This window comes from Rhinopithecus roxellana, chromosome 7 (genome assembly GCF_007565055.1).
Source record: "Rhinopithecus roxellana isolate Shanxi Qingling chromosome 7, ASM756505v1, whole genome shotgun sequence".
Taxonomy (NCBI): Eukaryota; Metazoa; Chordata; class Mammalia; order Primates; family Cercopithecidae; genus Rhinopithecus; species Rhinopithecus roxellana.
In genome coordinates this window covers 27,876,183-27,902,667 of record NC_044555.1, presented here as the reverse complement: position 1 = coordinate 27,902,667, position 26,485 = coordinate 27,876,183, and the positions used below count along the sequence as shown (strand labels likewise).

Genomic DNA, 26,485 nt, shown 5'->3' with positions numbered 1-26,485 from the left:
ATTTTTTTTTAAAGTTGGAACATATCAAAAGGAATGATTTTAGGAAAATATTAAAAATGAATACCTCTCAATAGCTATACATTCCACAATGTAGAAAACCCATGTAGAAATGTCTGAAATCTACAAAGTATATCTGAGGTATAGTTTTTAAACCAACAGAAGTCAAAGTATAATTTTAAGACTTTTAGATTTTCTTTTTTACTTATGCCTATGTGTTAAAAACACTCTATGAATCTGGTAAGATATAGAAAAATGTGCTTCTGGGCCGGGCGCGGTGGCTCAAGCCTGTAATCCCAGCACTTTGGGAGGCCGAGGCGGGCGGATCACAAGGTCAGAAGGTCGAGACCATCCTGGCTAACACGGTGAAACCCCGTCTCTACTAAAAAATACAAAAAAAAAAAAAAAAAAAAAAAACTAGCCGGGCGAGGTGGCGGGCGCCTGGAGTCCCAGCTACTCGGGAGGCTGAGGCAGGAGAATGGCGTGAACCCGGGAGGCGGAGCTTGCAGTGAGCTGAGATCTGGCCAGTGCACTCCAGCTTGGGTGACAGAGCGAGACTCCGTCTCAAAAAAAAAAAAAAAAAGAAAAATGTGCTTCTGGCTTTTGAGCTATCTGATCACATGTTAATCCAACATCTGAGAGGTAAATGCTTTCATTATGCTGTATGGTGATTTAAAAAAAAAAAAAACTATATACAATTTTCAAAATATGTAATTATTTAGGTTAAACTCCTTTTTTGTAGGTAATGAGGAGTGGACATAAAGAATATTTAGCATGTTTAAAGAGAAAAGCCATCAAAACAGTGTTTCTTCATGAGTCATCAAATGTTCTTAACCTTTTAACCTTTGGTATCTGGTATGTGAAATGGCAGTGTTGTGTGCCCTTGAAAAGAATATGACCAGGAAGAATGATGTTCTTTAGATATCCCCTGGAATACAATATAAACAATAATCCCACAGCGACAATAATAACTAACACTTACATAGTGTTTACTATATGCCAGGCACTATGGAAAGGAATTTAAATGAATTAACTCAATACTCAAAACAACTCTATGAAATAAGTGCTATTATTCCCCATTTTACAGATATGAAAAATAGACCAAAAGAGGGTAAGTACCTTGCAAAAGGCCATTCAGCTAGTAAACAGCAGAGCCATGATTCCAGTCCAGGCAGTCTAGCTGTGTAGGCCACACCTTAACCCTTAAACATGATGCTGTTATGCTGCCTCAGTGGTAAAGGCAAGTTGCTGAATGCCTGGTGGAGCAGGAATGTGACTGAAAGCATGTGGACTCTAGGGCCTTCCAGTCTAGGGACTATTTGGCTATAGTTATCCTATCTTATTCTGAAAGTACAGAATTAAGGAATGAAGAGAACAAACAAAAATAAAAAATAAAATACCAAGTACATGTGAAGAGGGTATCAAAACATGCCGAAAGACAAAAGACTTACATATTATATTGAGAGATTACATTTTTTAAAAATGAAATGAGTTCACAGGGAAATATGTATAGAAGCTGGTGAATCTTGAGATGAAAAAAATAAAACTTGAGTCTTTCTCATGTCATAACACAAGTGTCTTAGGACAGCTTAGACTGAAACTATGATTGCTAACTCTATATTTGTTAAATCCCAGGAGGATCACAGAATTTTGTTTCACATTGTTTTAATGCATTAAATACTTTTTTTTTTTTTTTTTTTGCAATAGGAAGTATACAATTTGAGAGAGGGTAGGAAGTCTAGAAAGGCTGGGTAAAGCAGAAAGTAACTCCATAGGAAGCCAAGAGAAGTTACTAGACTTTGGTTTTCTCACGTAAAAATCAGATTCCGGCCAGGCGTGGTGGCTCACACCTGTAATCCCAGCACTTTGGGAGGCCGAGGCGGGTGGATCATGAGGTCAGGAGTTCAAGACCAGCCTGGCCAAGATGGCGAAACCCCGTCTCTACTAAAAATACAAAAATTATCCAGGCGTGGTGGTGGGCGCTTGTAATCCCAGCTACTCGGGAGGCTGTGGCAGGGAATTGCTTGAACCCACGAGGCAGAGGTTGCAGTGAGCCGAGATCACACCACTGCACTCCAGCCTGGGCGAGAGAGCAAGACTCCGGCTCAAAAGCAAACAAACAATAAAAATCACATTCCTCGACTTCTCTTACCTACATCACAGATATGTACAGGATAAAGTAGAATAAAATAGTTTGAATTGTTTGAGAGTATTTCATCATCTGAAATTGAAGTTGGGTAGTTACCACTGTTTTCAAGTCTTTAAAAGTAGAAGATTTTCATGAAAAGGAGTCTCTCCAAATATCTGTGGGGAAATATTAAAATATAGTTTATTATTTAGGTAACATTATTTTGAAGTAATCATCATAATCGTATCAGTTTGTGTTTATAAAATGAGAGGTGATAAGCACTCTAGAAAATAAGAGAGGTAGAATTGTTTCTGATATTTTTATTTTACAGTCATCTGGCAGTGATGTCCATGTAATTCTCTACAATTTTTAAATGTATGTTTCTTTTTTTGGAGGCAGCATTGAATGAGGATATTTCAAGATTCTGAAATAGGATTTGAGTTTGATAAAATTTGATGGAATGGTATGGAATAATGTAGCCATAGGATGAAATTCTATCAGCCATTAAAACTGATTTTATGTAGAAAATGTCACAAGCAAGTAAGTGAAAATCTGTAGAATATTATGTAAGTAACTGATTTTTTTAAGTGGGTAAGTCTGGAAAGTTATAGATACTTAAATGTTAACAGTTGTTTTATTTTATTAAGAGTTTTTTTTTTTTTTTTTTTTTTTGTAGTTCTGTGGATTTAACAATGAGCATATATTATTTCTGTAATGGGAGAAAAAGAAAACTGGGAGGGTATGCCTGTACGGCAGTAGTATCTTTTAGTTGTAGCACCCTGGTTGATATTTCTTCATTTCTATTTTTTATTTTTCAGATGTTCTGTGTTGAAAATATATGTTACTTTTAATTATTAAAAACCTAACAAGCTTTGCTAAAAATTAAGTGGTTGGAATGACTACTTTTTTTTTTTTAGAGACAAGGTTTTGCTCTGTTGTCCAGGCTGGAGTGCAGTGGTGAGATCATAGCTCAGTGTAGCCTCTAACTCCTGGGCTTAAGGGATCCTCCCACCTCAGCCTCCTGAGTAGCTAGGGCTACAGGCACACACCACCACATATGGCTAATTTTAAAAAAATTTTTATAAAGATGGGGTCTTGCTGTGTTGCCCAGGCTGGTCTCAAACTCCTAGTCTCAAGCAATCCTCCCAACTTGGCCTCTCAGAGTGCTCGGAATGCAGGTGTGAGCCATGATGCTGGGCTGACTTTGCATTTTTAAAAACTACTTTCATAATTACTTTAAAAATTAATATGTCCTCATTGTGGAGAATTACAGAAATAAGAAAGAGTAAAATAAGTTTAAAATCAATACATAATTGTGCCATACCTTGAATAATCTTTTTAGGAATAATTTTTAAATTTATTTAGTCTGTAATCAGATTAACTAGGTTTGAATCACAGCTCTGTCACTTAATTGTTAAATGTCCTTGGGCAAGTTCCTTAATCACTGTGCGCCTTAGTTTTCACATCTGTACAATGAGGGTAATGATACCTACTTCATGAGAGGGTTAAATATATATATATGTAAAGTACATAAAACTGCCTGCCACATAGTAAGTGCTCCATAAGTGTGATCTACCATTATTGTGCTATACTATATAAATTTGTATCATGCCTTTTAAAATTAACATTATTGGTCAGGTACAGTGGCTCATGCTTATAATTCCAGCATCTTGGGTGGCTGAGGCAGGAGGATGGCTTGAGCCCAGGATGTTCAGGATCAGCCTGGCAACATGGCGAGAACCTGTCTCTACAAAAAAATTTAAAAAATTAGCCAGGCATGGTGGCACAGGCCTGTAGTCCTAGCTGCTTGGGAGGCCGAGGTGGGAGAATTGTTTGAGCCCAGGAGTTTGAGGCTGCAGTGAGCTATGATTGCACCGCTACATTCCAGCCTGGGCAACAGAGTGACACCCTGTCTCAAAAAAAAAAAAAAAAAAAAGAAAAGAAAAATAAATAAAAGTAAAATTAACATTATTACATAAGCTTTTCCTCATTTTATTATAACATCTTTGTTGTATTTAATGAACTATGATAAATGTAATGAACTATGGCATTTCATCATGTGACTGTACCATAATTTACTTAACCATTCTCTTCTTATTGGACATTTGCAGTATCACCAAACTAAAACTTCCATCTGGTCGTAGAAAAATTTTAATCATGTTTTAAACTTGAGAGATAATTCACATTTATTTGACCCTTACTCTTAACTGCAGTACTAAACCAGAACCACCCATCTGTAAGAAAGAATCTTATATATATATAGTGAGAACTTATTATAGCAAACACCCTGAATTAGACTTATAATTAAGACAAAAATCAGTGTGCTGTTGTTGCATTTTATACAGAGAAATACTAGAATAGGAAATCATTGTTTTAGTCTCAGAAGTTCATTTTAAAATCTCAATGAAATTTTATTTTCACAGATGGTTGGTAAAGGCTTTTTCCTAGTTCAGACAAAGGAAGTGTCCATGAAAGCTGAGGATGCTCAAAGGGTTTTTCGGGAAAAAGCACCTGACTTCCTTCCTCTTTTGAACAAAGGTACCTTCTGGATGATTGGTATACTTTTGTGGATATTTTCTTTACATACCAATTTGATTTACTTTTGCCTTTAACATTTCTTTTACATTGCCTTCTCTCATTTGTTCTTTTTTTCTGTTATTGTTCAGAGATGTCAAAATTTCACATCACTCAAGGAGCCCTAGATAACTAACTAGAAATTAGGCATTCTTTTTTTTCCCTATCCTCTGTTCTTAGTACTGAAAGTCACATTTTATTATGTATCTTATTATTTTAATTATTGTATTATCGTTGTACCTTTATAGTGTGAGTAAATATTTCATACTCCCTGCTCAGAGTTGCAAAGCACTTGTGCTTTAATCATACCGGAAAAGAAATAAGAAATATAAAGTGGTATACTATTTTATGTATTTAATATGATGGATTAACTTCCCGTGTATAATTAGAATTGTTTTCCCTAATGGGTAAATGCCAGCAATAAATTTCAGATACTGGATATAGGTCTTCAAAGAGAGGAACTTGAGTATGTGTGCCCACCTGAAGGGTTACTGTTTGCCTACCTGTATTTGAAGGTGTATTGATTCTAGAGGACAGAGTACTCTTTACCTGTTCAGAGTGGGTACATTGTTTGCTCAAGGCTCATCAGGCTTTCCTTGACTGGCCTGAGCAAATATGTATAGTAATATGCAGTGTTGATTGGGTATACCCTAGAGAGAGGGCACATCTGCATTTTATGTGCTCTTTATGTATAAAAACATTATAATAAACTGCAAAAATCTGTATGCAAATGTTAGAGGATTGTTAGGATAATAAGTAATGCTGGGTGTAACTCAGCTGGTAAGTATTAATGCAGTATTTGATAATACTTTTATGGTTACTGTAGTGGTAGCAAGGACTTGCTGTGACCCACTGCATGACTCTACCCCAGAATATATGTAGGAAATTCTGACGTGGCCCCTTTAATGCAACCATTTTGATGTGAGAACAAAGTCTTAAAAACCAGAGATGCCTATAGGAGGTATTCAAAGACTGATGAGTTCATATCAAAAGATCTTAGGAGCCAGCTTGAAGGAGTTTCCATGGGCCAAATTCGGGACAATTTAACAATTAAAAAGAATACTAGGACTGGATATAGTGCTTAACCCCTGTAATCCCAGCATTTTGGGAGGGTGAGGTGGAAGGATTGCTTAAGGCCAGGAGTTTGAAACCCACCTGGGCAACGTAGCAAGACCCTGTCTCTACAAAAAATACAAAAATTAGCTAGGGATGATGCACACCTGTAGTCCCAGCTACTCAGGAGCTGAGGTGGGAGGTCACTGGAGCCCAGGAGCTTGAGGCTGCATGAGTTATGCTCATGCCACTGCACTGCAGCCTGGGCAACAGAGCAAGACCTTGTCCCAAAAAAAGAGAAGAAGAATGAAGGTAATGATTTAGCAACAGAAATCTATGCATCCATATTGTTAAACAAAAAGGGGAGGGAAGAAAAGAATGTTCATCTGCTGTTTACAGAATATTGTGAGCTAAAAAATGCAGAAGGAATGATGGACTTTGGAAATCACCATTTCCAACCCCAAATTAATAATTATTTCAGACAAAGATTATCAGTGGGTGCTAAAACTATTGGGGTAAAAGTTGCTAAGAAGTAGGATATTTGGCTGGGCATGGTGGCTTATGCCTGTAATCCCAACACTTTGGGAGGCCGAGGTGGGTGGATCACGAGGTCAGGAGTTTGAGACCAGCCTGGCCAACGTGGTGAAACCCCGTCTCTACTAAAAATACGAAAATTAGCCTGGTGTGATGGCAGGCACCTGTAATCCCAGCTACTTGGGAGGCTGAGGCAGATAATTGCTTGAACCTGGGAGGCAGAGGTTGCAGTGAGCCAAGATCGCGCCACTGCACTCCAGCCTGTGTGAAAGAGCAAGACTCGGCCGGGCGCGGTGGCTCAAGCCTGTAATCCCAGCACTTTGGGAGGCAGAGACGGGCGGATCACGAGGTCAGGAGATCGAGACCATCCTGGCTAACACGGTGAAACCCCATCTCTACTAAAAACTACAAAAAACTAGCCGGGCGAGGTGTCGGCTCCTGTAGTCCCAGCTACCCGGGAGGCTGAGGCAGGAGAATGGCGTGAACCCGGGAGGCGGAGCTTGCAGTGAGCTGAGATCTGGCCACAGCACTCCAGCCTGGGTGACAGAGCGAGACTCCGTCTCAAAAAAAAAAAAAAAAAAAAAAAAAAAAAAAAAAAAAAAAAAAAAAGAAAGAGCAAGACTCTGTCTCAAAAAAAAAAAAAAAAAAAAAAAGGATATTTATACAACCTAATTCAAAGGGGGAAGTGTACCTTTACAGCAGAAATTTGGTGATCACCATGTTAACCCAGTGATCAAACAGCATCATTGATGGACAGCCTGACGTGTGTTATTTGTGATGTGATGCAGTGAAAACAATACACAACATCACATGTAGAGTGTTCTTGCCAAAGTAACCTGAATCTAATTGAGCCAAGACTTCTAGTTTGTAGGAAGATAATAAATATGTTAAATGACACCATAAGGAAATAAGACAAATCCAAAATAGAAGACCTTCTACAAGACAACTGGCTAGGTCTCTTCAGACAGTATAATGGAAAACAAAAAAGATGGGGGAATTATTCTGGATTAAGAAACTAAAGAGACATAACTAAATGCAATGAGTGAACCTTGATTGGATCTTAGATTGGGTTGGAGTGAGTTGTAAAGGCATATTTGGGACAAGTGGGGAAGTTTGAAGATGAGATAGAATTATCGTTAATATCCTTTGGTATGATAATGGTGGTGTGGTTATGCAGGAGATACATGTTGAAGTGTTCTTATGTCTGCTACTTTCAAATGACTCAGCAAAACAAAGCATATATGTGCAGATAGATGGTGTTTATTTTGTAATAAAGCAAATGGGGACAAATGTTAACTTTTGGTGGGTGTAAGTGAAGGACAAATGCATATTTATGCTATTCTTTCAACTCTTCTATAATGTATAGAAATTTTCAAAATAAAAAGTTGGGGAAAACTTTTAAGCTGCTCAGCAGTGCATTGATTCCTGTGGAATAGTGAGTAGGCTGGCAGTGGTGATATTCTAGCAGGAGTTGGATGGACTGGGCCCTTATCTGAAAGCGGCCATCAGTCATCCTTAGGCAGGGTTTCTCAACTGTGGCAGTACAGACATTTTAGGCCAGGTAAATTCTTTGTTATGAGAGGCTGTCCTATACCTTACAAGATGTTTGGCAGCATCTCTGGCCTGTACCCATTAGATGCCAATAAAACACCACCCCAGTTGTGGTAACCAAAAATGTTTCCAGATGTTGCCAGATGTCCCCAGGGGTGTGGGAAGGAGGCAAAATTGCTCCCAGTTGAGAACCACTGTACTGAACTAAGGGTCGTCTTATTTATTATATTTTTTTTTGAGAATTCCCATGTATCTTAAATAATTTGCATCTCAGAGTCTCTCAATTTTCCTCTTTAGTTGCAATAGTCACATTTATTTTTAATATTTAATAAAGCTATTTGACTGCTTAATAAGAGAATTCATTGTTTTCCATCATGAGGATCTCCAAATCTGAATAATTCTCAGAATCATCCAGGGTGCTTTTAAAAATGTACATTTTCAGCCAGGCACGGTGGCTCACACCTGTAATTCCAGCACTTTGGGAGGCTGAGGCAGGTGGATCGCTTGAGCCTAGGAGTTCAAGACCAGCCTGGGCAACATGGCAAACCCTGTCTCTACAAAAAGTAGCTGCGTATGATGGTGTGCACCTATAGTCCTAGCTACTTGGAGGCTGAGGTGGGAGGATCACCTGAGCCCAGGGAGGTTAAGGCTGCAGTGACCCATGATTGCTCCACTGCACTCCAGCTTGGGCAGCAGAGTGAGACCTTGTCTCAAATACATAAATACATAAACAAATTTCCCCTCCTCTCCCCTCCCCTCTCCTCTCTTCTCTTTTTTTTTTTGACAGAGTCTCACTCTGTTGCCCAGGCTAGAGTGTAGTGATGCAATCTTGGCTCACTGCAACCTCTGTCTCCGGGGCTCAAACAATCCTCCTGCCTCCGACTCCTGGGCTCAAGCAATCCATTCACCTCAGCCTCCCAGGTAGCTGGAACTACAGTCGTGCGCCACCATACCCAGTTAATTTTTGCATTTTTTGTAGAGACGGCATTTTGCCATGTTGCCCAGGCTAGTCTCGAACTCCTGGGCTCATGCAATTCATCCGCCTCAGCCTCCCAAAGTGCTGAGATTACAGGCATAAGCCACCGAGACCAGCCAATAAACAAATTTTCTACTCCCACCCCAGAAAGCCTGATTCAGAAATCTTTGAGATGTACCCTTGGAATATTCCTTTTTTGATAGTTCTCCAGATTAGTCAGACTTGGGTTCTTTTGTTTTAGGGAATAATTCATTCAATTATTCAACAAACATAGTAGATAAGGTCCGAGAAGTAGCAGAGAGAGAGTCAGATAATGTAGGGCCTTGTAGGCCACTATAGAGACTTTGGCTTCTATAGTAGTCTGAGTGAGATGAGATGCTACTGGACATTTGTGGGCTTTTTTAAAATAAACTTTTTATATTGGAATGATTTTAGGTTTACAGAAAAATTGCAAAGATAGTACAGAAAGTTTCTGTATATCCCTTACCCAGCTTCCCTAAATGTTAACATAACCATAGTACATTTGTCAAAGCTAAGAAATTTACATTGGTAAAATGCTAACTTAAACTATAGACTTTATTCAAATTTTACCAGTTTTTCAACTTATGTCCTTTTTCAGTTCCAGCATTCAGTCCAAGATCCCACATTGCTTTTTGTTGCCATGTCTCCTTAATTTCCTGTGACAGATGTGACATTTCTTCAGTTTTTCCTTGTTTCTCATAATCTTGAAACTTTTGAATAGTAGTGGTCAATTATTTTGTAGAATGTTCCTCAATATGTTTATCTGACGTTTTCCTCTGGTTAGACTAGGGTTATGGGTTTTTAGGAAGAGGAAGTGCCCTTCTCATCACATGACATCACAGGGCACATGATGTCAATATGAGGTGGTATCTGCCGGATTTCTCTGCTGTAAAGTTTCCATGTTTCCCTTTCCACTTGAAAATGAGTCACTAAGATCAACACACAATCAAGGAGAGGAGAATTAAGCTCTACCATCGGGAGACAGGAATATCCACATACATTATTTGGAATTCTGTAAGAAAGATTTGTCCTGAGTGGGTGTGGTGGCTCACGCCTATAATCCCAGCACTTTGGGAGGCCGAGGCAGGAGGATCACGAGGTCAAGAGATCAAGACCATCCTGGCCAACATGGTGAAATCCCATCTCTACTAAAAATAGATAAATTAGCTGGATGTGGTGGCACACACCCATAGTCCCAGCTACTCGGGAGGCTGAGGCAGGAGAATCGTTTGAACCTGGGAAGTGGAGGTTGCAGTGAGCTGAGATCGTGCCACTGCACTCCAGCCTGGGTGACAGAGTGAGACTCTGTCTCAAAAAAAAAAAAAAGAAAAAGAAAAAAAAATTTTGCCCCTTCCCATTTATTCAGTCATTTATTTCTCATGGGTGTGTATTTTATTCTTTAAGTTATAATCCAATACTATCAAATTGTTCTGGTTTTAACCATCTGGAGCTCTTTTAGGTTGGCTTTTTTGTCCCTTTGACATGCCCCATCCTTTTGAATTTTGAACACTTCCTTACTTTCTGGCCCTACAAGATGCTCCAGGCTCATCCTGTATTTTTCCTTGCTCCAGAACTAGTATCAACCATTTCTCTAAGGAACCCTGGTTTCTTTTATTCTAGAATGATAGTTAGAAGCCAAGATCTGGGTGCTAGGTGTGTCCTTTGCTAATGGAGTACCACTGGTTCTAGGCCCTTTCAACAGACAAAGGTAAAAAATACATGTATGACTATTAACCTGTATATATACACACATCTATAATCCTGTATCTAGCTATCTATTAAAATACGTCTGACCCTAATCCGGCACCACAGGGTTCATTCTAGCATCCCTTCCCTTGCTTTTTTGTGACTTCTTACTCTGAAAGTGAGAAACCTGGCTTTCATTATGTACATTTTATTCACTTATTTGTTTAACCCTAGTATAAATATAATATAGTTTTAGAATTACTAACCGATACCCCTGTGAGAAACTTATTTACCAACTAGAGTGCAGTTGGTATTGTATAGTCTTGTCTTTAGCCTTACAGTAGCCGCTCAAAACAGTTTTCCAAAGTCCTGAGGTCAGCTCCTTTTTCCCTTATCCCCTTCATTGAAGTATTGGCACACATTTATAATACTGTTAGATTCATTTGTCACAAGCTGCATTCCATCCTTGGATACCGTGACATCTTGGTTAATTTTGCATACGTAACATTCATTTGGCATGAGTTTTGATGAGTGCATTAAGTCCACCACCCCATTTATCACCCCAGTACCACAGAAAACAGTTCTCCCTAAAAATTTCCCTTGTGTGGCCCCTTTAGTCAGTCAACCACAACTCCTGGCAACTGATTTGTCTCCTGTCCTTATGATTTTGTCTTTTCCAGAGTGTCCCATAAATGGAATCATACAATATGTAGCCTTTTGAGTCTGGCTTCATTTATTAAAATGCATTTGTGATTCAGCCTTCTTGCTAGGTGACTCGATAACTTGTTCCTTTTTTTTTTCTTTTTTCTTTTTTTGACTAAGTCTCACTCTGTTGCCCAGGCTGGAGTGCAATGGTGCGATCTTGGCTCACTGCAACCTCTGCCTCCTGGGTTCAAGCGAGTCTCCTGCCTCAGCTTCCCGAGTAGCTGGGATTACAGGCAAATGCCACCACGCCCAGCTAATTTTTTGTATTTTTAGTAGAGATGGGGTTTCACCATGCTGGCCAGACTGGTCTCGAAGTCCTGACCTCAGGCGATCCACCCGCCTCAGCCTCCCAAAGTGTTGGGATTACGGGCATAAGCCACCGCTCTCAGCTAACTTGTTCCTTTTTATTGCTGAATAGTATTCCTTGTATTGATGTACCAGTTTGTTTTTTCCATTCAATTATTGGACATCCTGCTTGTTTCCAGTTTTTGCCAATTATGAATAAAGCCACTATAAACATTTGTGTGTAAGTTTTTTTATTGAGGTAAAATATACATACATAATTTACCATCTTTGCCATTTATAAGTATACAGTTCAGTGGTAATAAATACATTTACATTCTCTTTTTTTCTCCACATTCCCTCCCCCCACCGTCCCCTTTTCCAGCCTCTGATAACCACCAATCTACTCTCTATCTTCATGTGATCCACTTTTTTAGCCCCCACATGTGAGTGAGAGCATGTGATATTTGTCTTTCTGTGCTTGGCTTATTTCACTTAACCTAATGGTCCCTAGTTCCACCCATGTTGTTGCAAATGACAGGATTTCATTCTTTTTATGACTTAATAATATTCCATTGTATAAACGTAACACATTTTCTTTATCTATTTATCTGTTGATGGGCTGGTTTCATATTTTGACAGTTGTGAATAGTGCTGCAGTGATCATGAGTGCAAATATCTCTTTGACATATTAATTTCCTTTCTTTTGGATCTGTACCCAGTTGTGGAATTGCTGGATCGTGCTGTAGTTCTATTTTTAGTTTTTTGAGGAACCTGCATTGTGTATAGGTTTTTGAGTGTACATAACTTTTAAAATCACTTGGGTAATGTGCTAGCATTTAGTATTGTCAGTTTTCTAATAGGTGTGTCATGGTATCTCATTGTGTTTTTTAAATCAACTTTTAATTTTGGAATAATTTTAGATTCACAGGAAAGTTGTCAAGATAGGCCAGGTGTGGTGGCTCATGCCTGTAATCCCAACACTTTGGGAGGCCAAGGCAGGAGGATTGCTTGAGCCCAGAAGTTCAAAACCAGCCTAGGCAACATAATGAGACTTTGTCTCTACAAAAAGGAAAAAAAAAAAAAATGAGCCGAGCATGGTGTCACATGCGTGTTGCCCCAGCTACTCTGGAGGCTGATCTCAGGAGTGAGGCAAAGATGCCCTCCATCACTATTCTGTAAGTGTTCAGTCTCACCATTAGGAATGATGTAAGGAGGCTGGGCGCGGTGGCTCATGCATGTAATCCCAGCACTTTGGGAGGCCGAGGTGGGTGGATCACTTGAGGCCAGGAGTTCGAGACCAGCCTGGCCAACATGGTGAAACCCCATCTCTACTAAAAATACAAAAAATTAGCTGGGCGTGGTGGCATTTGCCTGTAATCCCAGCTACTCGGGAGGCTGAGGCAGGAGAATCACTTGAGCCCAGGAGGTGGAGGTTGCAGTGAGCCAAGATCATGCCACTGCACTCCAGCCTAGGAGACAGGGCAATACTCCATCTCAAAAAAAAAAAAAAAGAATGATGTCAGTGGCTGGGTGCAGTGGCTCATGCCTGTAGTCCCAGCACTTTGGGAGGCCGAGGCAGGTGGATCACTTGAGCCCAGGAATTTGAGACCAGCGTGGGCAACAAGGCAAAGCCTCATCTCTACAAAAAAATACAAAAATTAGCTGGGTGTATGATGGTGTGCGCCTGTAGTCCCAGCTACTTGGGAGACTGAGGTGGGAGGATCACTTGAGCCTGGAAGGCAGAGGTTGCAGTTAGCTGAGATCACACCACTGTACTCCAGCCTGGTGGGGAGTGGTGACCCAAGGAGATCCTGTCTCAAAACAACAACAACAAAATGATTGTAGGTCTAGGCACAGTTGCTCATGCCTGTAATCCCAGCAATTTGGGAGGCCAAGGCAGGAAGATTGCTTGAAGCCAAGAGTTCAAGTCCAGCCTGAACAAAGTGAGACCCCCATCTCTTTAAAAAAATTAAATTAAAATTTTAAAAGGACTTATGTCAGTTGTAGGTTTTCTCTCTCTCTCTTTCTTTCTTTTTAGATGGAGTTTCGCTTTGTTGCCCAGTCTGGAGTGCAATGGTGCAATATTGGCTCACCGCAACCTCCACCTCCCGGGTTCAAGTGATTCTCCTGCCTCAGCCTCCCGAGTAACTGGGATTACAGGCATGCACCACCATGCCCAGATAATTTTGTATTTTTAGTGGAGGCAGGGTTTCCTCATGTTGGTCAGGCTGTTCTCAAACTCCTGACCTCAGGTGATCCGCCCACCTCAGCCTCCCAAAGTGCTGGGATTACAGGCATGAGCCACCACGCCCAGCCTTCAGTTGTAGGTTTTCATACATACTTTCTTTTTTTTTTTTTTCTTTTGAGGCAGAGTTTTGCTCTTATGGCCCAGGCTGGAGTGCAATGGCATGATCTCGGCTCACCGCAACCCCCGCCTCCTGGGTTCAGGTGATTCTCCTGCCTCAGCCTCCCGAGTAGCTGAGATTACAGGCATGCACCACCATGCCCGGCTAATTTTGTATTTTTAGTAGAGACGGGGTTTCTCCACGTTGGTCAGGCTGGTCTCGAACTCCTGACCTCAGGTGATCCACCCGCCTCGGCCTCCCAAAGTGCTGGGATTATAGGCGTGAGACACCGCGCCTGGCCCAGGACATAACTTTGTTTAATGTGTGTTTCTGTTTAAAGATACATTATTTAGTATATACTGTTGATTCATTAACACTGAACTCACAGCCAACAGCACTAGAACTCATGCTGGAGAAAAGCTTATCTAACACATTGTCTCCTGAGGCACAGCACAGCCTTCCTCAGTTTAGGAGCCATTAGATAGCACTTCAGCACTGCGTTTGGGGGCTATTTTATTTTTTTGGAGACAGGATCTTGCTCTGTCACCCAGGCTAGAGTGCAGTGGTGTGACCATAGCTCGCTGTAACCTCAAACTCATGGGCTCAGGTGATCCTCCCACCTCAAACTCCCAAGGAGCTAGGACTACAGGTGCACTCTACCATGCCCAGCTTTTTTTTTTTTTTTTTAACATAAAAGAGACAGGGTCTTGCTTTGTTGCCCAGGCTGGTCTTGAACTCCTGGGCTCTGGTGATCCACCCAACTCAGACTCCCAAACTGCTGGGATTATAGGCATGTGCCACCACACCCAGCCCCCAGCTATTTTTCTTTAAACAATGTTGTAGAGTTGGGGTCTTGCCATGTTACCCAGGCTGATCTCGAACTCCTGGCCTCAAGCAATCCTCCCTCCTCAACCTCCCAAAGTGCTGGGATTACAGGCATGAGCCACTGTGCCTGACCTAGGGGATATTTTAAACAGGCAAAATCACCAACAAAAAGCACAAAAATGTGAAAAATATGGCACTACCTAGACTTCACAAAGGACATTTTCTTATAGTACAATAGCTGAAACAAAAAGGCAGAGTGTCACCTTGTTCAGCCTCAACTGGGAGCATGCACGTCAGGCAATGCAAATTTTTTGCCACTGTGCATGTCCACAAATAACCATGAAAGCACTGCAAGCATTGATTTGGGGAGTTACAAATGAATTTTAGCAAGTAGGTAAATTTGAAATGAAGGGATCTGCATATAATGAGGATTGACTATATTTGTTATTCAATGTTACAATTTTTCCTTTAAGCACTGCTTTAGGTGCATCTCACAAATTTTGATATGTTGTATTTTCATTTTTATTTAATTCAGAGTTTGGCAAAATATGGCCCACTGCGCGCTTTAATAAATGAAGTCTTATTGGAGCACAGCCACGCTCATTCTTTTTTTGAGATGGAGTTTTGCTCTCGTCACCCAGGCTGGAGTGCAGTGGCATACTGCAACCCCCGCCTCCCAGGTTCAAGCGATTCTCCTGCCTCAGCCTCCCGAGTAGCTGGGATTACAGGTGCCTGCCACCACGCCCGGCTAATTTTTGTATTTTCAGTAAAGATGGGGTTTCACCATGTTGGCCAGGCTAGTCTCAAACTCCTGACATCAGGTGATCTGCCCGCTCAGCCTCCCGAAGTGCTGGGATTACAGGCCTAAGCCACTGCACCTGGCCACTCAACCTTTTATCTATTATGTTATGATACACAAAGCCTGAAATATTTCCTGTCTGGCCCCTTACAGAAAAAGTATGTTGACCCCTGATTTAGTTAAAAATATTTTTTAGTGATCCACAGATTATTTAGAAGTATAATTGTTTAATTTCCAAACATTTGGGGATTGTCCAGGTATATTTCTATTATTGATTTCTAAATCCTGTTATGGTCCAAGAATGCGCATTTGTATGATTTCTGTTTTCTTTATTAAAATGTGTTTTATGGCACAATATGGCTTATCTTGGTGAATATTCTATGTGCATCTGAGAAGAATGTGTAATCTGCTGTTGCTTGGTTGAATTTTCTATAAATGTCCACTAGGTCAAGTTGGTTGATAGTGCTATTCAGGTTATTTGTATCCTTGCTGATTTTCTGCCTACTTGTTCCATAAATCAATGAGAGAGGAGTGTTGAAGTCTCCAACTGTAATTGTGGATTTGTCTGTTCTCTTTTCAGATCCTGTCGTTTTGTCTCATGTATTTTGAAGCTCTGTTATTACGTGCATACACATTTAGGATTGTTATATCTTCTTGGAGAATCCTTCATTATTATGTGATGTCCCTCATTTTTTTTTTAAGAGGGGGGTTCTTGCTCTGTCACCCAGTCTGGGGTACAGTGGTGCAGTCATAACTCACTGCAGCCTCAAACTCCTAGGGCCCAAGTAATCCTCCCACCTAGGCCTCCTGAGTAGCTGGGATTACAGACACAAGTCACCATGTCCGACTCTGATGTCTTCCTTTATCTCTGATAGTTTTCCTTGTTCTGAAATCTACTTCATCTCAAATTAATATAGCTAACTCTAGCTTTCATTTGGTTAGTGTTTTATTGTAAAGATTTATCTCTTTTCTTTTAGCTTATCAAGGCTGTATATTTAAAATGAGTTTTTGTAGACAGCATGTAGTTGGTTTTTGCTTTTTAATCCAGTCTGTCAGTCTCTTTTAACTGCCATATTTAGACCATTCACATTGAAAGGGATTATTGATAGTTGGATCAAAATCTCTCATCTTGCTAGCTGATTTCTACTCCATTTGTTCTTTTTTTCTTATTACCTCTTTTTCTTTTTAGCAATTTTATAATTCTACTTAATTTCCTTTATTGACTTATATTTATACCTCTTCTTCAAAAACTTATTTAATGGTTATGTTGGGTTTTACAGCAAATATTTTTAAATAATTTGAGTCTACCTTCTAATATTACACAACTTCACCTGTCATCTAAGGACCTGATAACATTATATTCTTAATTCTTTCTCATCCCTGTGTCATTATTGTAATATATTACTGTTGTATATGCTATAAACACCTAATACATTGTTAATGTTATTGCTTTGAACTGTTTTTTGTTTGTTTGTTTGTTTGTTTGTTTGTTTGTTTGTTTTTGAGACAGGATCTCACTTTGATGCCCAGGCTGGAGTGCAGTGGCTTGATCTCGGCTCACTGCAGCCTCAACCCCCAGAGCTCACATGATTCTCCTACCTCAGTCTCCCGAGTAGCTGGAACTACAGACATGCGCTATGACGCCCGGCTAATTTTTGTATTTTTTTGTAGAGATGGGGCTTTGCCATGTTGCCTAGGCTGGTCTTGAACTCCTGGGCTAAAGCGATCTGCCTGCCTCAGCCTCTCAAAGTGCTAGGAATACAGGGGTGAGCCACTGTGCCTGGCCTGAACTGTCACTTATTTTTAGAGCAATTAAAAATAAAAATATAGATCATACTTTATAGGCAGTTTTAGAGCAGAGGAATGTCATGGTCCTTTTAAAATGTAAATCCTGTCACTGGTTGCTTTAATGGGGAAGCAAAGAGACCAGCTAGGAGGCTGTTGCAGTAATCTAATTGAGACATAGTGGCTTGTTCCAAGGTCATGTCAGATAACTCAGAAGGGTTCACTAGATAAGACATTCAGAAATCCTTTTTGTCTGCTTCAGAGTCTCACAATTTTTCATGACAGCTGAAATATTTAAATCTAAAGCGACCATGAACTATCTGAATAAGATGTTCATATTAAAACACTTAAAACATGACCAGTAATCCTTGTTGACCTCATAGTTCAGTTAGAAATAATCACAGTAATTGGCATCATCATTAGATAGAGGGACAAATAGTAGTGTTTAACAAGTGCATTGTCAACATTGTAATTTTTTTAAAAATTTAGTAGTGCTTAGTAAGTGCATTGTCAACATTGGAGATTTTTAAGGGTTTTTGTTTGTTTAATACATATGAAAAGAATGCATAAACAGAATTGAGACATGAGAAAGCATTGGTTCAACACTAATGAAGCTACAGTAATTAGGATTTGGAAAGGTGGAAAAGATTGCCTAAACATTTTTAAAAATTGGAAACTGCAACCAAAATAAGCTGATAAAAATCCCTATTAACACTTATGAATAGTCTTCAGACTCTTCCCATGATTTTTATTAAACTAGAGAGCCTCACCTGGCTGCTCTAGGATTCTTCATATGCAAAACAGAAATAAGGGGATTCCCCTGACGGTTCCCCATGTTATTGTTTTCCCCACCCCCACCCGACCCTGAGCTTCTTAATGAAGCAGGCCTCCATCCTCCTAACTTGAGAGGATGTGAATCATTCCACAGATGTCTGTCTTCTAGCACCACCCCTCATATTTCCTCTACATACCAGCTCTTCAGTTGTGTTCCGGGAACACCATATACTGCTGAGTTGCAAATCTATGTCAAGCGTATAAGACAAACATTTAGTCTTTTTAAATTTAAGATTATCCACACGTTAATCAAAACGAATGCATTTGTCCACTTTTTTGTTGGAAAATCATTAGGTCATTTATTGGAAGTTTATCATATTCTAGTCAAAGAATATCAGTCAAGTTATATACCTGAGTAATTCTACCAAGATTTTATTTCTAAATTCTAGATTACATGTTCTTTATAGAAAGACTAACTTTTAATAATAAATGTCTAACTTAAATACACACACACACAGTATTTCCTTGTAGTGATGAAACCATATTCTACCTTAATTCAAACTTTCTACCTTGCAAAACTGGAAACCCTACATTTATTATCAACTTTTTCTTTTTAGTTCAATATTTATTAGGTTTAAAGTACTTTTTAAACTTTTTGTAAATTTCCAAATGTACTAAAAGTAGAGAGTACAGTGACCCCCATGTGTTCCCGTCACCCAGTTTCATCAACTTCTTGCCATACTTAAAAAAAAATCTCATTGTTTGCTAAAACATTTTAATCAAATTGATTCATCCTGTTATTTCATCCCTAAATATTTCATTATCTTAAAATTAAAAATGTTTTCTTAAGTAACTACAGTGCATTATCACATCTAACAGAATTAACAATAATTCCTTAATATCCTCTAATACTCAGTCCATATGCAAATTTACCTACTTACTAAAATAATTCTTTGTATTTTTACAGTTGTGATCCAGATCTAAAATAGACCCACTTACTGTATTTGGTTTTTTTTTTTTATCGTATATCACTCTTAATCAAAAACAGGTGTTCCCTCTCTACTTATTTCTTGCCTTTGTCTTGGGAAAGAAGCTTAGTCAATTATCTTATAGTATTCATGAGGTTGTTTAATTCGTTCCTCCATATTTCTTGTAGACTAGAAGTTAGATCAAAGCCTTGTTTACATTCAGGTTTAGTTATTTTTTAATTTTAATTTTTTTTTTTTTTTTTTTTTTTTTGCCAGGAACACATAGATGGTACTGTTTCCTATTGCATTAATTGAGAAGGCACATAATGTTTGATTGTTGTACTTTTAGGGATACTAAGATTTAATGGTTGGGTTTACAGGGTGACGATGTTATCTTTTTATTGTAGAGTTTCCTGCAGTCTTCTCTGTGGGACGCTAAAACCATTGATGATTGTTGCCTGAACCAATTATTTTAATAGGCATTGCAAAATGACTGTTTTCTGTATTTTCTTTTCTTTTCTTTTTTTTTTTGGCAAACTTACTTTCTAATCTTGTCACTACCTCTGCATTTATTAACAGATGTTAACAGAACTCCTTGTATATCAGAGCTGTTTGGTTAACTTGAAATATGCTTTATGTCAGAAAAGCAGAATAAAGAGAAAAATAAGCATCAATTTTCAGAGTAGTGAATTGGTGCCCTAGCAACCTCCATTGGTATACAGTGAATTTTGTTTCTTCTTTTTTTATTTTCCTTAAAAACATCTGGTAGTAAGGAGGATCTCTCTAAGTATCATTATGAACTCATGACTTTTTATATATTAATACATTTTAATAAATTAGAGTCATTATTCCTTCTGTCTCACTATGTCTCATCTTTGGCCATTGGGAGCTCCTTCAGGCTGGCTTCTGTCTCCTTTTGATATAACCCCACTGGCCTTTGATAGCTTCATTACTTTTTGGCTGAAGAAAATATTCCACATTGATCTTAATCCATTTCTTGCCCCAGACATGGACTCATCTATTTTTCTAAGATTACTTAGTTATTTTTAGTGGGGAATGATATTTAGAAATACATGTTAGGTGCTGTGTATTACTGGGTTGTCATTTCTTTTAAGCTTTTTCAGTGGACATAGCTAGAAACCATGTATTTTTAAAAAGGAAAAGATCATGAGTTTACATTGATATTTCTAAATAAAAAATTAAGATTTTAAGCTTCTCTTTTGCAAGGTTAGATGTTTTATTACAATATGTTCTTGAACTCCTGGCCAGGGGTGAAGGCAAGAGGATTGCTTGAGGCCAGGAGTTTGAGACCAGACTGAGCAACATAGTGAGACCCCATATCTTTTTTTTTTTTTTTTTTTTGGAGACATGGTCTCACTCTGTTGTCCAGGCTGGAGTGCAGTGGCGTGATCATGGCTTGCTGTAACCTCAAACTCCTGGGCTCAAGTGATCTTTCCATCTCAGTCTCTCGAGTAGCTGGGACTACAGGCCTGCAACCTTGCACCCAGCTAATGTTTTAATTTTTTGTAGAGATGAGGTCTTGCTTTGTTGCCTAGGCTGGTCTTGAACTCCAGGGCTTGTGATCCTCCTGCCTCGGCTTCCCAAAATGTTAGGATTACAGGCATGAACCACTGTGCCCAGCCGTGAGACTCTATCTCTAAAAAAATTTTTAATAAATTTGTAATGAAGTATACAGGAGGATGTGCATAAATTATATGCAAATACTATACCATTTTATTAATATATAAGGGATTTGAGCAACCAGTGGAACCAATCCTATGCAGATACCTAGGGACCACTATATCCTGCCTTATGTGTATTTGTTGCCTGTATTATATCACAAGCCTTCAAGGAAAAAAAAAACATTACAAGCCTTCAGTTATCTTGATGCCCAATGTAGTGTAATCTTTTCTTTCTCATTCTTGTACTTTGTACTGCAGCACACAGTTACATTCAATTTAATGTTTCATATTCATTCACTCTAGTATTTCATTACTTAGTACTTCATTGTTATATGTTGGTTTGTATTTGCTTAATGGGTTTATGTCTTCTTTCAATACATTTGTAATTTCCTGGAGATCAAGACTTTTCCATCACTGTAGGAGGTTTTTAATGTTTTCAAATTAATGTATGAGAAAGGAGGCACAAATATTATATTAAAAGGATTAAAAAATAAAAACTTTGTCTATGTTTCTAGAATGTAGCTTTGAAGACACACACTCGAGGAAAATACTTTCAGATAGTCATTACTTTTTGGTGCCTGACCTCAATTCTCATTTGGTTTAGCTTCATTATTGGTGGCCTAGAACTTGGCTGGTAAGTAGGAGAGTTGGAAGCAAGGCTGGCTGCCTGGCAAAACCTACTTATGTTGACTTGGATTGCTTTTGATCTTATTTGCTATTTTATCAACTATTTTTATATTCCTAAATGAGTAGAATTTCTGTGGTTTTTATAGAAGAATGAGAACCAGAAAAGCCAGACTATTTACAACACTTTAAAAATGTGACACTAGTCCTATAATAGTACTGAAGCTACTTGTTATGAGACTGTGTTAATTTGTTTTATGATTAGCGTAGGAAGAAGCAGCTGAGGTGATATGTCCCATCTGTCTGCTTTCATCTTCCTTCTCTTTCACCCTCAAAGAAGATGCTGGAGATTCTTCAGGGAAGGATAAAAAGATTAAATTTAGAATATATTTGTATTCGTGTTAAGAAAATGTTTCTTGGGTTTGCTTATAGGTCCTGTTATTGCCTTGGAGTTTAATGGAGATGGTGCTGTAGAAGGATGTCAACTTATTGTAAACGAGATATTCAATGGGACCAAGGTACAAGATTTTATTGACTGTATTTCAATCTAACCTTTCATTTCATCTCCTGTTCCTTACAGTCAAATAATACTTTAATACTTTTGTCCCTAATGTTGCTTGGAATTTTTGTTTTGTGTGTGTGTTTTTTTTAAAAACAGATCATGATTTTTAGAACCTTTCATAAATAATTGGGAACTAAGCTGTGATTTTTTTTCTTGCCAAACTAAAACTTTAATTGTTTAAAATAATTTAAAAATAAGAATCTATTTATTAAAAACCTTCTATAGTATATAAGTTTCTAAAGTAAAAAGTCTCATCAAATGTCTTTTCAAGTCTTTGCATTTTTAAAAATACTGATTTGTTGAAAATATTTTATTTCTAAGATTATAGTCTTTAGATGGATGATCCTGTTGCCCAGGGTTCATTTTTACTTGCTTCAGTAATGCTTCACCAAAAATTGAACTTCAGGTGTATATAGAAATCATCACATGTAGGCATTTTCTAAATATATTGATGAAGTTGCTATATCTAAGAATTTCAGACATAAATAAATTTAAAACCAAACATAGATTACATTAGCAAATCCATAATTGACTACATTTTGATAAATACCTTGGAGGACATTTTGGTTTTGTCATCTGATTTGGCTTATGATTCCTTGCATTTACAAAATTAAAGTACTTTGTCTTTGATCTCATTTTATCATCACAGTAGTACTAAGGGAGAGGGAAAATACCAGATTGAATAGAAAAGGAAACTGAGAGATAAAATGGTTATAATTTGGACTTTTAGAGCTGAATGATTTAGAGATTATCTAATCCAGCTTTCTCATTTTACAGGTGTAGTTACTGAGCCCACAGAGGTTTATTAAATTGTCAGCATCATACGCTAGTTTATGATAAAGCTAGAATAGAACCCCCATCTGCTCTAATTCCTTGCTGACATTTGTAAAAGCTACTTTAGAAGGGTTTTATTGAATATTGCTTCATTGATGTTTAGCAAATAGCTTATTTAAAAATAGTAGGCTGGGTGTGGTGGCTCACACCTATAATCCCAGCACTTTGGGAGGCTGAAGCAGGAAGACTGCTTGAGCCCAGGAGTTCAAGACCAGTCTGGGCAACATAGCGAGACTCTACAAAAAGTAAAAAAAAAAAAAAAAAACAACTAGGTGTGGTGGTGCACACCTGTAGTCCCAGTTACTTGGGAGGCTGAGGCAGGAGAATCACTTGAGTCTGGAAGTCTAGCTGCAGTGAGCCACTGCACTTCAGCTTGGGCAACAGAGCAAAACTCTGTCTCAAAAATAAAATTAAAATAAAATAAAATAAAATAAAAAAGTAATATATCTTTAGCAGCTTTGAAAGGGATAATCTCAAGTTTTGCTGCTCAGACTACTGAGATTATTATTAGAAAACAGAAGAAACAAAGAGTTTTTTAAGTGACTCTTACTCAGTAGCTTTCATAATATTGAGTGTTGTAAAAGTCCAGATGTAATAAAATACAACTCAAGTATTATGAAAGCAGAGACCTTAATTATATAGGTGCTTCCAAAAGAGCTTAATTTACATTATAGCTATTCAAACTGTATTACATGAATTCTAAAGAAAATCTACAGATTAAATATTGTCATTATAAATGATGTACTTGAACTTCTTTTGAATAAATAGCTTGGGACTTTGTTCTGTGGAGAACATGGGCTTTGGCATTCTGAAGTACTTGGTACTTATTTTTTTATTTTTTTTTTCTATTTAAAATAGATGTTTGTATCAGAAAGCAAGGAGACGGCATCTGGAGATGTAGACAGCTTCTACAACTTTGCTGATATACAGATGGGAATATGAAGTGCAATGTGGAACCAGGACTTGGTATTAAGCCTTTCCCAACTTGTGAATATAGAATTTGATAATATACTTTTGTGTATTAGCAATGGTTTTTACTAATGCTAAAACTGTTAAAGTTTATTTTTTAATAAATTGTTGACTATCACATCATTTACTTGAGGTTCAAAAATAATTCATTTTAAATTAAGTAGTTTTAATCAGCTTAAAAGCTATTTAACCCACTTTAATAAGCTTGCAGTTTTGTTTCTCCACATATGATATTCTTATTAGAAAATAGAAGTAGCTAACAGTTTATTATTTTAATCCTATTTAAATGTTCTTTCAAATCTCTAATAATGTAAACTTTCCTCAGTGCTCCATGATACTTTTTTTTTAAGACTACATTTCATTGCTTATTTTACCTTTTTCAATTTAGAGGGATTTGTTACTAGTTGATGAATTAGAATGAACCTATGCACATTTTTATGTACACATATCCAGTTATATAATTGCTTCCTAGTTGCATTATATGGCAAATGAGATTTTGTACATGGAGTTGACATGAGACTTTGTAAATTGAATTTTTTAAAGAAATAGGCATTTGATAACCAGCTTGGCGAGTAACTCTACTAACAGATGTTGGTATAGCTATTTAAAGACTACTTCGTAAGTAGTATGATTATTTGAATAAATTCCACATTGTTTAGTTTTTTAACGCAACTGCTATATGACTCTTCTGCTTCCTGGTGAGAAAAGGTATATGCAATACTAAAACTATAGAAGCCATCACCAGCAGTTTTTAAAAAGGTGATAACTTGTATTAGCTCTTGGGGGCTATCAAGAGAATTAGAACAAAACCTTGTGACTTTTAGGTAAGAAATAGGCATGATGATAAGCTATGCAGATTATTAAAAAGCTTGATACATTTAGTTTTTCATTAGATATGCCATTCATATCAAGTAATGTTCAAGTATGATAAAATTATTTTGGTTGCTTTAAAGCACTGTTTCCCAAATCTACCTGATCATAATAATTTACCAGGAAGCAGAGGAGAGCTACTTGTTTAAAAATCCACATTCTTGGACCCAGTCCTCAGATGCACAGATTCAGTCTTCAGGGGAAACTCTGTTTTAAGGGGTATGTTGTAATCTAAAGTAATTGGTTCAGGAGGTGTCAATAGGTTGAACTTGTGAGAAGGCACTGAATCTGCCATCCACATCACATATAGCAGCTATTATGAAATCAGCTTTCATAGGCCTATTTTTAAAAGGAATCTGAAATTTAATTCTATTTTGATAAACCTAAGACTGAAAATAACCACTTATAAACATTCCTATGATTGTTACTAAAATGTATTTTCATGTTTAAAATGTTTTTGGATATTTTTGGGTTAATAACTACTACATTGAATTGCATGTTAAGGTGCAAAAATAATACATTAAAAGATTTTCACTTTAAATTAATTAGTAATATTGAGCACTCACCCTGTGCGTGGCCTTGTGCTAACCATTAGCACTGCATCATTTCAATTCTTTTATAAGGGCATTCAATACTACAAAATCAATATGATTTCATAAGGTGCAAATAAAAGTTGGTGACATTTAATATAATTCTGATCACAATTTACAAATGATCTTTGCAAATAGTGGTCAGAGGGCATTAGTTTTTCCCTTAGTTAAGCTAAATTAAAGGGACTCCCTCCTGTTATGATTATATTATTATTATCATTATTATTATTATTATTGTTTTGAGATGGAGTTTCACTCTTGTTGCCCAGGCTGGAGTGCAATGGCATGATCTCGGTTCACCACAACATCCGCCTCCTGGGTTCAAGCTATTCTCCTGCCTCAGCCTCCTGAGTAGCTGGGAATACAGGCATGTGCCACTACGCCTGGCTAATTTTTGTATTTTTAGTTGAGATGGGGTTTCTCCATGTTGGTCAGGCTGATCTCGAACTCCTGACCTCAGGTGATCCGCCCACCTCAGCCTCCCAAAGTGCTGGGATTACAGGTGTGAGCTGCTGCGCCTGGCCATGATGATATTATTAAACACCATTATTCACATTTAAAATAATAACAATACTTTTTGTTTTTCAAAAATAAAATGCAATGTTATATAAAGCTATAAACTGAGTTCTTTATGATATTTGAGCAACAACAACTCAGGAATATAACATATAAGGGAGATGTTAATTTAAAATTTTCCACTAAACTTACTATCTATTAACCAAAGCTTAAAATTTTGTATTCTTCAGTTAGATAAGACCTTTTACCCATTTAATTTGTCTTTAAGGACAGTCATTTGGTTTCTGAATGTTTGAAACGATTTTAAAAAATAAGTAGTGCTATGGTGGTGATTTCTATAATTCTAACCTTCGATAGTAATCAGAATGTATTACATTTCATTTCTGAATAGCTTTTGAATTTATGAAAAATTATTAACAATGAAAAATTGGTAATTAAGTTATATGTGTTTAAATATTATATTAGCTTATTTCTCTTGCATTAATAGTACTGCTGTTTTTGTTTTGCTTCTTTATATTTATGTCTAGCTTTTATATGTAATTTATCTAGTGTTTATAAAATGTGATTTGTAATAAATGTTAAAATGAAAATGACTGCAATGGTTTGGATATGGTCTGTTTGTCCCCACCAAAGCTCATGTTGAAATTTGATCCCCAGTGTGGCAGTGTTGGGAGATGGGGCCTAGTGGGAGGTGTTTGAATTATGTAGCCCAATCCCTCCTGAATGGCTTGGTCCTGTCTCTAGAGAGACTGGATTAGCTCCCATGAGAGTGAGTTGTTATAAAGCAGGGTTATAAAGCCCTCAGGGTTTCCTTCTGTTTGCTAATGTCCAC

At 37.8% G+C, this 26,485-nt stretch overlaps 1 protein-coding gene across 1 annotated transcript in view; it reads left to right on the top strand.

The window, feature by feature from the left end:
- RP2 (RP2 activator of ARL3 GTPase) overlaps positions 1-26,243 on the top strand; it is a 44,569-nt gene extending 18,326 nt beyond the window's left edge. Inside the window, exons 3-5 of the mRNA XM_010376466.2 lie at positions 4,549-4,663; positions 21,745-21,830; positions 23,567-26,243. Of these exons, the coding sequence (XP_010374768.1) occupies positions 4,549-4,663; positions 21,745-21,830; positions 23,567-23,650 (285 nt within the window). The 3' untranslated portion in view covers positions 23,651-26,243. The remainder of the gene's footprint in view (positions 1-4,548; positions 4,664-21,744; positions 21,831-23,566) is intronic.
- The last annotated feature ends 242 nt before the right edge of the window (positions 26,244-26,485 follow it).